The 12,849-nt window shown below is 37.8% G+C and overlaps 1 protein-coding gene across 2 annotated transcripts in view; it reads right to left on the reverse strand.

Annotated features, from left to right (window-relative positions):
• Positions 1 to 2,369: 2,369 nt before the first annotated feature.
• ZCWPW2 (zinc finger CW-type and PWWP domain containing 2) overlaps positions 2,370 to 12,849 on the reverse strand; it is a 150,755-nt gene continuing 140,275 nt past the window's right edge. For both annotated transcript variants that reach the window (XM_057698074.1, XM_057698075.1), the window contains 3 exons: positions 12,249 to 12,316; positions 6,186 to 6,310; positions 2,370 to 2,655 (listed from right to left, as the gene is read on the reverse strand). In XM_057698074.1, coding sequence (XP_057554057.1) covers positions 2,494 to 2,655; positions 6,186 to 6,310; positions 12,249 to 12,316 — 355 coding nt within the window. In that variant the 3' untranslated portion in view covers positions 2,370 to 2,493. The remainder of the gene's footprint in view (positions 2,656 to 6,185; positions 6,311 to 12,248; positions 12,317 to 12,849) is intronic.

Consider the following 12,849-nt stretch of genomic DNA (forward strand, 5'->3'; position numbering starts at 1 on the left):
GAAGGTAGCTAATCACAGAATTCCTCGTCCCAGACCCACAGAAGGAGGTGTATCACCTCTGGTTGTATTGAAAGGAAGATGTTAGTCTATTAGGCACCAGAGGAGCATGGCAGGGGCAGTCAGAAGAAAAAGGCTCAGAGCCAACGATAGTCATCATCATAACTTGCATCTTTTCCATGTGTTCTGATTGTTACATGCACTTAATGTAGCTTATTACTTTTCCTTTCACAGTAACCTGCACTCTACAGATGGAAAGAAGCCTAGGCTCGGAAAAGTTCAATAACTTGTCTCAGGTCTCCCAGCTAGTAGATGGCAGCACCGGGATCTGAAGGCAGGCATTCTGTTTCCACATGGGATGTTACCCGTAGGGAGGGTCTTCAGCCAGTCCTGATTCTCAGTCCTGAGGACAGAGATGTTAGTTGACTGCACCTTCATCCTCTTCCTGGGCACATCCCAACTGGAAATTTGAAAGCCTATATCTTCACACGGATAGAGGCTCCCCTAGCCTCTTCTCGGAAGGAGACTGCAGTTTCCGCTGCAGAAGAGCCAACTCAAGTGCTTGTTCACAGCATCATTTTGAGCTGCTCAAGCACACAAAGACTCCAGTGGACATTCCAAACTCTATCACTTAGACCACTGCAGTCGTAGTCAGTCTGGAAATTTCAGTATCTTACATACAGACCCTCACTTTGATGAGCACCGGCTGCTCCACCAAGAGGAACTAGCTATAAATGATCTAACTGGCCTACTAGATCGAGGTTTAGATCAAACACTTGAATTGTGGATAAAGTCTTGCAAATACAATTGAAGTTATTTTTATCGTTGATTCTAAGAAGTACACACAATGGGACTGATTACTGCTTGAGCTATTTTGTAGGCTGTGAATATAAAATCATACTGCTAAGGAAAAGTGAAAGAGTTTTTCTAAAATGTTCTGGTGTAAATTCAGCTGGAAGAGAATGGGAGCCTTAGCCTTCACTGTTTTAAACCACTTAGAATTGAAACAGGATGTGTAGAGAGAATGTTCCTAGTCACTGGCTCTTACTGTGGTGTTGAAACACAGACTTTGTCAAAGCATGAGCAGCCTAGACTCTTGGCTGAACTTACACAGTTTAGCCCAAAGTTGACGTGTCCTATGTTTCTAATCTGCATGTGTTCCTACTTCAGTGAATAGCACTTTTGAACACCAGAAACCTGGTCCCATGCCTATATCCAGTCTCCTAGTTCTAACCATCCACTCTTGTTAATTATCTCCTTGTCTCCATTAAGGCACCACCATAAGTCAGGCCCCCATGATCTTGCAACCGAATTAGCAAGTAGCCTTCCCGCTGGTGCTCTGACTCCAGGGTCCCTCCTGCTCACTCCGCGCCTCACACTGCACTGCTGTGAGCTTCCTCAAATGTTTGAACCTCTTCCCTGGGTTGCTTAACTTGCGCACACGGTCTCCTCATCTACTGTGGCTCACCTTACCCCCATCACATGCCACTCCAGCTACCTCAACCAACACCAGGCCCCAGATATTCTCTTTTCTTCTCTGTTTGAGTTTGTTTTTTGTTTTTATGTGCGTGGAGTTCCCTTTCCCCCATGCCTCCCCCCAGGGAGAGGGAAGTATAGAGAGGGAGCCAGAGCTAGAACTGGAGGTGGATGTGCAGACACACAAGTTGATGAGCAAAGAAGACGATTGAGAATGACATCCACCTGGACCATTCATGAGGACCCCTAAGGAATGGGGCTCCAGGGGAGATGTTAAGGTAGTGGTATTGCGGGATGTACCTTTTACCTTTCTACATTGTTTAGATTTTTCTATAGTGAATATGTTTAACTTATCTCTCTATATTGTAAATTATATGTTCCCATCCTCAACTGCAGAGATACTGATTCAGTGGGGAAGGGTCCAGGATTCTGATCTTCCAAAGATCAGACTGCACAGACTGTTCATCACTTTGGGAACTGTGGCTGAAACAACTGTTTCCAATATAATAAGGCAATTGACATTTTTGTTTTTTAAGAAAAGCTCAAACTCTATTACACAACCATTTTTATTATTTCCTTTTATTTTGCAATAGCTTATTTCTACTACAAATGCACATTCTCTAAATATATTAGATTTGAATTATCTATAAGAATTATAATAGCATTGGCAGTTGTTTTAACAGTTAGTCACATTCGAACAAAGGACCTAAATAATCATTGAAAAGCATGTATTTATGAAGTAGGTTTCATAAACCATTTTAAAATTAAAGCAAATAAGAAAAAACCCTACAAATACAAATATCAGGGTTTCTCAGATTCTAAATTTATAACACTAACTTAAATACCATTTGATTGACTCAAAACAATGGATAGTCTCAAAATACAAAGTAGAAAGTTATTAGAAATATCAGCTTTGGTATACTGTATACCTATTTCACTAAACATTTTTACGTTTTGACTTTGGGAAAATGTAAGATATAAATGTTTTCATAATTAACTTTTTAAAAAATCTGTAATGCCCTAAAATTCAGACATCAACGCATCTATTTCTTTAAACTTGTTAGTTATATTTTCAATACACTCTCCAGCATTTAATCTTAACCCATCAATTACAAGATAGTCTTCTTCACAGTGGTTTTCAAGTGAGCTGCTTGCAGAAGCTTCAGGGCCACATTTAGGTAACTGTAAAAAATAACCATACAAGTCATCAAATTTACTTGAAGACCAGGCTTAATTATTTGAACAAAACATAAAGTTGTCAGTAACTCCTCAAGAAGGTGTTCCATTTGCTGGTGGCCAAATAACGGTCCCCATGTGAAGGATAATATATAGTAAGTGTGTGAGTGTAAAAGTAACTTCGCATTTAGTCCTGTCTCTATTCTCCAACATCACACAGTTTTAGTTAGTTTTAATTCTATGTTTTGGAAAAATGTGGTCATTAAAATTAAAAATCTGAGCGTTTTCGATATTTGTTTATTTTTAAAATGATTATTATGTATTATGAGGAATACAAGTTAAAACTGTTTTAGTTACACTTTCTGTGGTTATCTCATAAGCATCTGCACTCCTTATGAATAGTGAGAGTGTGCACTAGCTTAGTGGGAAAGAACACGGGTAAAAACAATGCAAACACACACACACACACACACACACACACACACACACACGAGATTTACAACTTCAAGGTTTGGTAAAGGCAGAGGTAACTTCCCACACAATGTAAGAAAAAAAATACATGCAGTTTAGACAAGTACGCTCATGTATCCCAAATGTACCTTTAAATACAATAATTATTAAAATAATTATTATTCAGTAAACTCTGTCTTATTTGTATATGAACAACTAATTTGTGAATTATTCAGGTGGATTTTTATAATAATCTTAAATTAATTCCCTCCCATTTTTTCCAAGGCAGGGCATGTCAACTAGTGTTAACATTAGCTAAGAATATAATTAGGAAGGTGACTCTACTGAGGAAAATAACCTCATAAAGTATTTCAGTGACAAACAGAAATAGATTTTGATTATCCATGTGTGTATGCGTTTTGTTCATGTTGCTACTCTCAATTCACTGGTATAAGTGCCTGACAGCAATCAATCTGAAACCTCGTACATGAAATGAATGATGCAAACATCATGAAATTTACAACTTTGAAAACAGCTCAAACAATATCTGCCCAGAGAATGAACATGCTCAGAACTTTAAAATGATCAGGTGGCTCCTTTTGGTGTGTTAGCGTGTAAAACCCCACTTTCTCCTAAAAACAAAACACATCTTCAGTGTTAAATGGATTACCTTTGGAAGCCATATTAATTTTTCCTACTAACTGAAAAAAAAAAAAAAAAAAAAAAACAGAAAGAAAGAAAAAGAAAAAGGAAAAAAGAAATCCCTTAGGTGATCATTTCTTTACTTTTAAGCTGGAAATTGCTCCAACTTTGACAGTTGGTCTCACTGCTATTCTCCTCATTTAAAAGCGAACGAGGCCCTAAGTACTCTGAGCCTGGCGTGAACTCTAGACTTATAAAGCTCAGTGTGGAGAAGCTTATGAACCAGTCAACAGGTGGCATTCACCTGCCTGCCAGCAAGTTAAAATGGTTAATTTTCATAATTTGTAAATGCCTTTTGAAAGCATAAAATATTACAAGAATCTAAAACAAAGAGCAAGCTCCTGCCTGGTGATGTATTAAAACTATGTATTTTACCTTAAGAAATAAAAATCAGAAGTAATTTTCTGTTCTGTTAAGTTACTAGTTATAATGGCAAAATAGAAGCCAATGTTTGGCAGTAAAAGCTCCAGGACATTTCTATAAAAATCAACCTGGCTATATTTTTGAAAAGACAAACTGCTAAGACAAAAAAAAAAAAAATGCACAAAATCATATGGTGCTCAAAGCACACATTTGCTAGAAAAGAATAATCAGTATATTAACTACATGTATACAATATATATGTCACCAATTTATAGCTCTTGTTCTACAAAGGGTAAGACCTATATGGAGAGAACAAGTTTGTTTTTTGTTTTTTTTTTAAAAGGAACTCTAATTGGAAAAATGGCATTCACAACCCATGGAAATTCAAGTACAAGCTGGTATCACTGACCAAGAAAATGATTATGTTTTTCAACTCAGTAAGTGGTTTTTTTTTTCCTTAATATGTTATTTATTTATTTATTTATTTTTGGCTGTGTTGGGTCTTAGTTGAGACCTGTGGGATCTTTGTTATGGCGCACAGGCTTCTCCCTAATTGTGGTGCCCGGCTCCAGAGTGCGTGGGCTCTGTAGCTGTGGCACGCGGGCTTAGCTGCCCCTTGGCATGTGAGATCTTAGTTCCCCAACCAGGAATCGAACTCGCGTCCCCTGCAATGGAAGGTGGGATTGTCAACCACTGGACCACCAGGGAAGTCCCCCCAACTCAGTACGTGTTTTTATCATTAATTTTATTTTCCTTGACATTTTGATCTCAACTATAAATTCTGTATATGTTCTTGATTTCTAACTCAATCAAGGAAGTGTTTAAGAATCATCTTTATTCTTGTTGAAGTTCTGAATGAAATCAGCCAAAGTGGATAAACAACCTTGTCCACTTACAAATCCACCTTTTCTGCATCTAAGAACAGACAGACTTGGGGATGGGTAGTTCCGCAAAGTGAGAATGTGGGAAATGAGACAAAGTGAGGAATTCCTAGCTCTTTCTCTCTCCAGCAGCTGCCACTGCCAATTCTCATCTGTAATAACAGCCAACCTTAGGTGTCAATTACTGTGTAATTACCCTGGCTTACCTTGTTTAACCCTCAAAACAATCCTCTGAGGCCAGTGCTAGGCAACCTTGCTAAGCCCCCAAGGGCTCACTGGCAGGACCAGGATGGGGACGTGGCTCTGTACCCTGAGCCTGCCTCCTCTCCACTGCCCTCTGGACTCCAGGCACACTGTACACCCAAACAAAGGAATGAGAGAAGGAACAAAACCTTAAGGATCCAGAGCTTCTCACCGCTGTTTTTCTTCCTAACTACATAGGGAACAGATGTTGCACTTTGTGGAAGCGTCTGCCCCATGACTTGCTTTTCTCACACCTGCCACACTGCTGTTCTATGTTAATGACCTGGGCTTGTACCCTCATTTTATTTGCAGAGACATGGAGCTGATGTGCTGAGCGGTGTGTCAATTGAAATCTCTGTTTTCATATATAAGTAGTGAATACAGTAAGCACACATGGCCTTTCTCAGCCCAACATAGCTGACCAAAAGAAAAAAAAAAAAAAAAGACAAACTAGTTAAGAATGGTGAAATAGATTCTAGTGAAAAACCCCACCTCCAGGATGTTATGAATGAGATTTGTCCCCATGGAAGGTCATCCCTGTGCATGAACCAGGTAGGGCAGGTTTTCTGAGCTGCTCTTGTCCTGGCCCTTCTCCTGACTGTAAAGACTGGCACCCCCTTGATGACAGTGAGCCCCTCCATCTTTCTTCATTCCAGCCTCAAAGATCTAAAATAAAAGATCTCCTTGGCTCAAATATACTTTTTTCAAAGATTGATAGATGCGTTCTGATTTCTTAACAGGCTACTAGTTTATTATTCACCTCATGATAATCAAGGGCTCAAGTTTCAGAAGTGAAAAGCATTTCCCATATAATGAAAATGAACATTCAGGAACAATTTCTTCTATTTAAGGAATCTGAAGTTGCTGTTTAGGCCTGACAATCACTATGGATCCTACCTTTTCTCCTGTATTTGCCTCCTCTCTGTGCTCCTCTTCATACTCATCAGGGGTGGCTGTGGGCTCCAGGGCTTGCTCTAGCATTTGCTCCAGCTCTTTTAGTAAAAGTTCTGTCTCAGAGACAACTAAAGAAACATCATTAATATAGTCAAAATATATCTACGTATAGCAAAATATATGGTACATCTTAATTAATTCAATGTAATTCATAATCTTAACCACCCCAAAAGAGGACATTTTCTAAATGTTACGAGATAATAAATATTTTGTATAATTTTCAGACATGGCCTCCTCCTGATGCAAAATTATTATGGATTTCCAGGTGAATCTTTTATACTGAATAATTATTCCTTGAAAAATGTAGGTGACATTCTTGCTATGTGTAGACTATACAGTATCCCTGAAACATCAAATGCTCACTAGAAGTTTGTATTTTTAAAATAAAGAGCCAAGGGCACCAAACTAAATTGTAATTTATAGACCAGGGGTCAGCAACTTTTTTTCTGTGAAGCACCGGAAAGTAAATATTTCAGACTTTGTGGGCGAGATGGTCTCCGTCACAACTACTCAGTTCTGCTGTTGGAATGCAAACCATACACATACACTTAAACCAAATGACAGTGGCTGTGTCCCAATAAAACTTTACTTACAAGAACAAGCAGTAACTGGTGGACTGTGGGCCATAATCTGTCAATCCCTGCAATAAACTATTAAAGCTACAGTTTAAAAGGGGAAGCTATGTAATTAAGTGGTGAGGCTAAGTCCAGGCTAGTCTATTCCTAATTAAAATATCAATGTATCTTAATTGCCTAATCTGATTAAATTGTGGGTTTTTTGTGCTACTGTGACAGAAATATGTAAGTAGGCAAAAAATCTGGTAATTCATTGGACTTTCTAAGATAAAATAATATCCTCACCAAAGAAACAAACACCTATTGTAACTCTACAGACTCGATCACTCATTAACAACATCAACTGAATTCCCAATTTAACTAAAACAAACATTTTCATTTGATACCAAGGCTTGTCCAAGTAAAGATCAGGGGAAGGAGACCTAGGTGACCTGCTCCTGCACAGCAGACAGATGGGGACCCTGAGAAGTCTTCCAAGCACAAAGACAAAGGCCACGAACACACACCCCATCACCTTCCACTCTGTTTATATAAATCTGACACGCCATTGCTATTAGCCACTGATCACCAAAAATCACAGCAGGTATAGCAGCTGAAAGTTCATGGAACCCAAGGAGGACACACCCTTCAGAGCTAAAATATTATCAATGAATATGGAAGCAAGGTGTTCCTAGCAATAACATTAATTTTAATTGTGCATATGATATACACACCCATTTGTGTGTGTTCACCTGTTCACACACAGGTGTCCTTGTAAACTAAGCATGTTATAAGGTATAAACCAGAGATTTATTAATGTTAGAAGTTCCAGTTCAGAAGAATCCATATTTTACTACCATCTTCTTTTATTCAATCAACAAATGTTCACTGTGTGCCTACTAAGGGCTAGGGACCCAAGAGAAGAGCCACAAACCAATGAGCCTTCCTGGTCATCACCTCCACCCAGCCAGTCTTAGGTTTTCTTTGTAGAAACTTTCAAAACAGTTTGAAAGAAGCTTTCTGATAAGTCATTCCACACCTTAGACTCAGTTCCTATGTTTAAAAACAAAGAAAGCCACTGACATGTTAGTTGTAAGCACATAGATCTGTGTTCTGTGGTAACTGCTAGAGCTTAAGAAACTATCACATTGCAGAACAATGATATTCAAAATCTGTGGGCACAAGAATCAGTTGGAGACTTTATTAAAAAATACGAATGTAACACCATGTTTACTGAATCAGAATTTTCTATAGGAAAGTACATTTTCGTTGAAGCTGTTTTGTTAATGAGATTAACCTCTCTTTATGACAGATTTCTTACTTAGTAACCTGTCACTTAGCAATAACCGTGTGGCTACCTTCACACCAGTTCTCCATTACCACTCATAGATGTTGTGTTTTCCTACTTTACATTTGGAGTCTATGGAAACTGATGCTGACATTTAATGCACTGTTGAGAAGATGAATTTTGAGCTCTGCTGTAAAGGAAAAATGGCACACAAACATCTTTATATTTCTAAGGCTAGACTAAAATACAACCAATTTATGATAATGAATGGCAATGCCAAGTGCCATTGCAGGCTTTCTGTTTTCAAGTGATCTGGAAAAGCATGTATACTGCCTTTCGATCAAAGGGTAGAAAAAGTAATGGATGACTTCATAAATTAACCAGGGTTCATAACACCAAGTAGACTGATGTCAAATTCTGCTTCCAGAGCAATAGGAGGGTTGCTTTTCTAAATAGGTATGCCTATACTGTAAATGCAGAGAGTCCAAAAATAGTTCTTAGAAATTGCAATTACTGTAATCTACAAACTAGGTTACCAAAATTGGTCAATGATCGCCAAAGATAGAGACAGAATGAATGCCTGTGCTAACTGCATGACCAATCATCTTCTATGAATCCTGTTTATCCTACAGTTTTCCTGACTTGCTTCGATTTGTTGTTGAGAGTAAAGTAGTAGCATTATAGCTGCTCTATTACTCAGAGGAAGTGAAAAAGAAGAAGAAGGAGAAGGAGAGGAAAAGGAAGAAGAGGAAGAGGAAGAAGAAGGAGAAGGAGAAGAAGAAGAAGAAGAAAAGAAGAAGAAGAAGAGGAAGAAAAGAAGAGAAAAAAGTGTTTCTCATACTGAAGTCTATATCTTGCTTTTAAAAACAACTTTTTATAAAATAAATCAGTGCTCTTTTTCCATTCCTGATAAGAAATAACTTACTATTTGTCTCAATAAATCAGTCACTAGTTTAAAAGCCTTCAAAAGTATATTTATGAAGTTTTCTTTACTCTCTACTTATCCATTAAATGTTTAAAGAAGCTATTTTCTCCCTTATATAAAGAGGCCACCGGTTGGGTTACTTCAAACTTGGCACTGAAAAATAGCATCTTAAATAAACTTTCAGGGCCATTTCAATGTTGAAATTTTGAAGCCATTCTTATAGAAAGGGAGGGTGAAGAGGAGGAAAAAGCACTTGGTTTTGTTTTGTTTTCAAGCAACTACAAACCCTCCCTCTGTGTGTTCACAATTTAAATGTAGAGACGAGTGAAATACAGGCTAAAGTGGAAAGAAGAAGACACATTCCCGGGACACAAACAGTAACAGCAGGCGTGAAGTTCCAGAGGTTGAAGGTGACTCCAAACCAAGAGCAGGCGGGCAAAGTTTGCCTTGAATAGGAGATAGCACCCTTCTCCCCATCAGCCTTTTACCCCCCAAGACCCAGGCCTCAAGGCTTTTATCTCCTTCCCCGGGCTCAGCCACCATCCAGACCTTTTCTATATTAGCCATTCTCTGCCATGCTCACCTGTCTCAGGTGGCTGATGGACACATGCTTTGCTAACCTATTAATGAATTTTAGTAGATTACTAGTTAATCCAGGGTACTATATCAATCTTCTAGTATCAAAATTTTTATAGACTGTCTACTCCCCAAAAAGAAATGAGGTATTTACCAACGGAAAACACTGGTACAATAAAACAAATGGCAAAAACTCAAAGACTAAAAATAAGTCAAAATCAATTCATTAAAGGGGATATGAAAGGCAATAATTACATTTAAAAAATGCTTACACGAACTATCAGTACTGTACAGAAAAAGCATAAATTTAGCTTTAAGCGTCTGGTACTCAAAGCAGTTAAGGAAATAGTTGCAAATTTTGATTAATTTTAAGAAGCTATGTGTCCTTAGAAAAGTCATATAACCTATTAAGTGCCTCAGTTTCTCTACTGACAGAATGGGAGTTAAAATAATATCTGCCTTATCTATCTCACAGATCTTGTGAGGGCTAAATAAATTAATATATATGAAATGTTTAGAAAAGTGAGGACATATACTAACTGTTACAGGTGTTGATTATCATTATTATTATTGTATTATTTCATCATCATTGATGGATTTTTTTTGGTCCCTAAACACTGAAAAAAACAAATATAATACAAGATATTCCTGGTAGCAATTCTCCAAAAAATACAGACATGCTCCACGAATAGCTATTTCTTAGATTAAATCTTTGTTTTATAACCACTTTTTAAAATTGAAGTATAGTTAATTTACAATGTTGTGTTAGTTTCAGGTGTACAGAAAAGTGATTCCTTTATGAATATATACGCATATATGTGTGTGTATATATTCTTTTTCAGATTCTTTTCCATTATAGGTTATTACAAGATAGTATAGTTTCCTGTGCTATACAGTAGGTTCTTGGTGTGTACCTATTTTACATATATAGTAGTGCGTATATGTTAATCTCAAATTCCTCATTTATCTCTCCCCCCACATTAGATTAAATCTTTATTCAGCCATGAACATACAGTTTATTTAATGATTCCTCAATTTTTTCTATTATTTTCCAGAAATAGTCCTCTCTGTTGGATAAGAGGGCTTATACTGCATTTCTTCATTACAGACGAAGAAACGGGTGCCTGGAAAGGTAAAGCAGCTGCACTTAATTGACTCTCCCCAGGAACTCTAACTAAGGGAGACAGAAAAGCAGCAGGAGAGCATAAAGCCCATAAAGGAACATCACAGCCGTGGCAGTAGACTAACGGGAGACGTTGGCACCTGGGACTGTAAGGGAAGCAGGTCCAAAAGTGGGGCAGAGACTCAAGAATCAGATGGTATAATTTTCCTCTGTTGCTTGATCTAGGTCTGATCTTCCCTTAAGCTAAGAAGAAATGAGAGATCTCAGAGGCCTGGATCAACAGATCCACAGAAATACGGGTAATGACTAAAAAATTTGAGAAGGGTACAAACTACTGAAAAAGAACCACCCTTTCAGGAAGTAGTCAGCTCTTGCAAAGAACACAGAAGACTAGATGTTTCTGTTCTTTAGTTCAAATGGGATTGGAGGAGTGAAACATTGATCAAGCAAACTATTTTAACAATTAACTCCTGAGACTTTTAGAGCTGCACAGAACACGAGACTAGTGAGGAGGCTTCCCTGTAGTGGGGAACCACTGAGGTGTGTTCACTCGTTTACATGGAGGTCATTTCCAGTCAGCGGATTCCTGGTGGCTATGGGTTTCTTCTGTAGGATCCTGTGCTTGTTGGAGGCGAGAAGGATCCAGCTGTAGTGTCAGGGGCTCCTGGTGGTAACTCAGCCTAGGGATAAAATGACTTTTGCCTTTCTACAGGAATATCTGAACTGATCATGTTAAAAAAAAAAAAAAAAAAAAAAGAGGCACCTTTTAAATAGCAGGAAAACAGCAGCAGAATAAGTTTAAGAAGAGATAGAAATAATAAGAATTTTGCAGTGGTTCAGGAAAGGAACCAAAGACATTTTAAAAAATACTCCGTCTCTCCTTTGCCTGCTTTCCTTTCTTTTAATGAGACTGAAGACGAATGAAGTATTTAGCCAATGGAAATGAGAGCCCTGCAGGATCTGGGGGTGGCTACAGGAGAGGGAGTGTGTCATGATGATTTCTCTGGGTTTAATTGGTTTTGAAACCTCTTTGCATGGCTGCCAAAGTTCCACCTTGCAAACAAGCATGCGTCTGCTTTTCAAGACCAACAAAAATGTAAAAAGAGTAAAGTGCTTTTGAAAGTGAAAGATGTTCTCCCTGCAGGCCACATCTCCCTACTGTGGTCTAACTCAAACAGCAATTAACTCAGCTGGAAGCCCCAGGCAGCTGCTTTTTCTCCTTCTCTCCCTTTGGCACCCCTAGGACCCCAATAAGTGTGGAATAGAGAGGTCTGGATTGAAATGTATTGATGCTGGTATTTCCCCCCACAACTGCTGATGCTTTATTTTAAAAAAATTAAATATATGACAAAGCCAGAGAAAATTTAATTTGAGGGAATAGAAGACAATTGAAAAGCTCCAGTATGTAAATCAATACCAAAAGCCCACTAATTCTCATATATGTGTACGTGTACATTTTTTTTCTTCAAAGGACTACAATTACATTTGGTAGAGTTAAATACAGGTAAAAGAACTAAAAGCAGGACAGGCTTTCACATACCCATGTTTTCCTTTGATAAGGCATCATCTGAACAAACATTTTCAAAAGAGGATTTTAAAATAGCTTTCCTAGAAAAAGAATTTGACAGATTTATTTTCAAAAGATCAAGCACGTATATTTAAATGACCATTCATGCATATTCACTGGTAACTGTAAATTATGAATATATATTTCTTATCTTGAGGTATTTTTCCTTGGTTGCTGCACACAGTAAGGTAGTAAAAAACCAAAGGGAAATAATATTGATTTGCACTCTCACTAGGTGAAAACCACTAACAATATACCCAGCACCTGAACAGCCTTTTTTGTGTAATCCTCCCTTCAAAAACCTACCAAATAATTGTTACTTTCATTTTATAAAGAAACTTAGGCTCTGAGAAATTGAGAAATTTGTCAACATGGGAAAATGGTTGAACATGACAGAACTAAATTCTGTCAGACTGCAAAATCCATGCTTTTCCCACTACACCATGTTGCTGATTTAAAGTTAGGAAACATTTGTTTAAACGCATCTTTTCACTAACTAGAAGATCTTGAGAAAGTCACTTAACTGCTCTAAGCCACAAATTCTTCATCTTTTAAATGGAGATAATTATGATAT

The sequence above is a fragment of the Hippopotamus amphibius genome, chromosome 11 (assembly GCF_030028045.1).
Source record: "Hippopotamus amphibius kiboko isolate mHipAmp2 chromosome 11, mHipAmp2.hap2, whole genome shotgun sequence".
In the NCBI taxonomy this organism is placed as follows: domain Eukaryota; kingdom Metazoa; phylum Chordata; class Mammalia; order Artiodactyla; family Hippopotamidae; genus Hippopotamus; species Hippopotamus amphibius.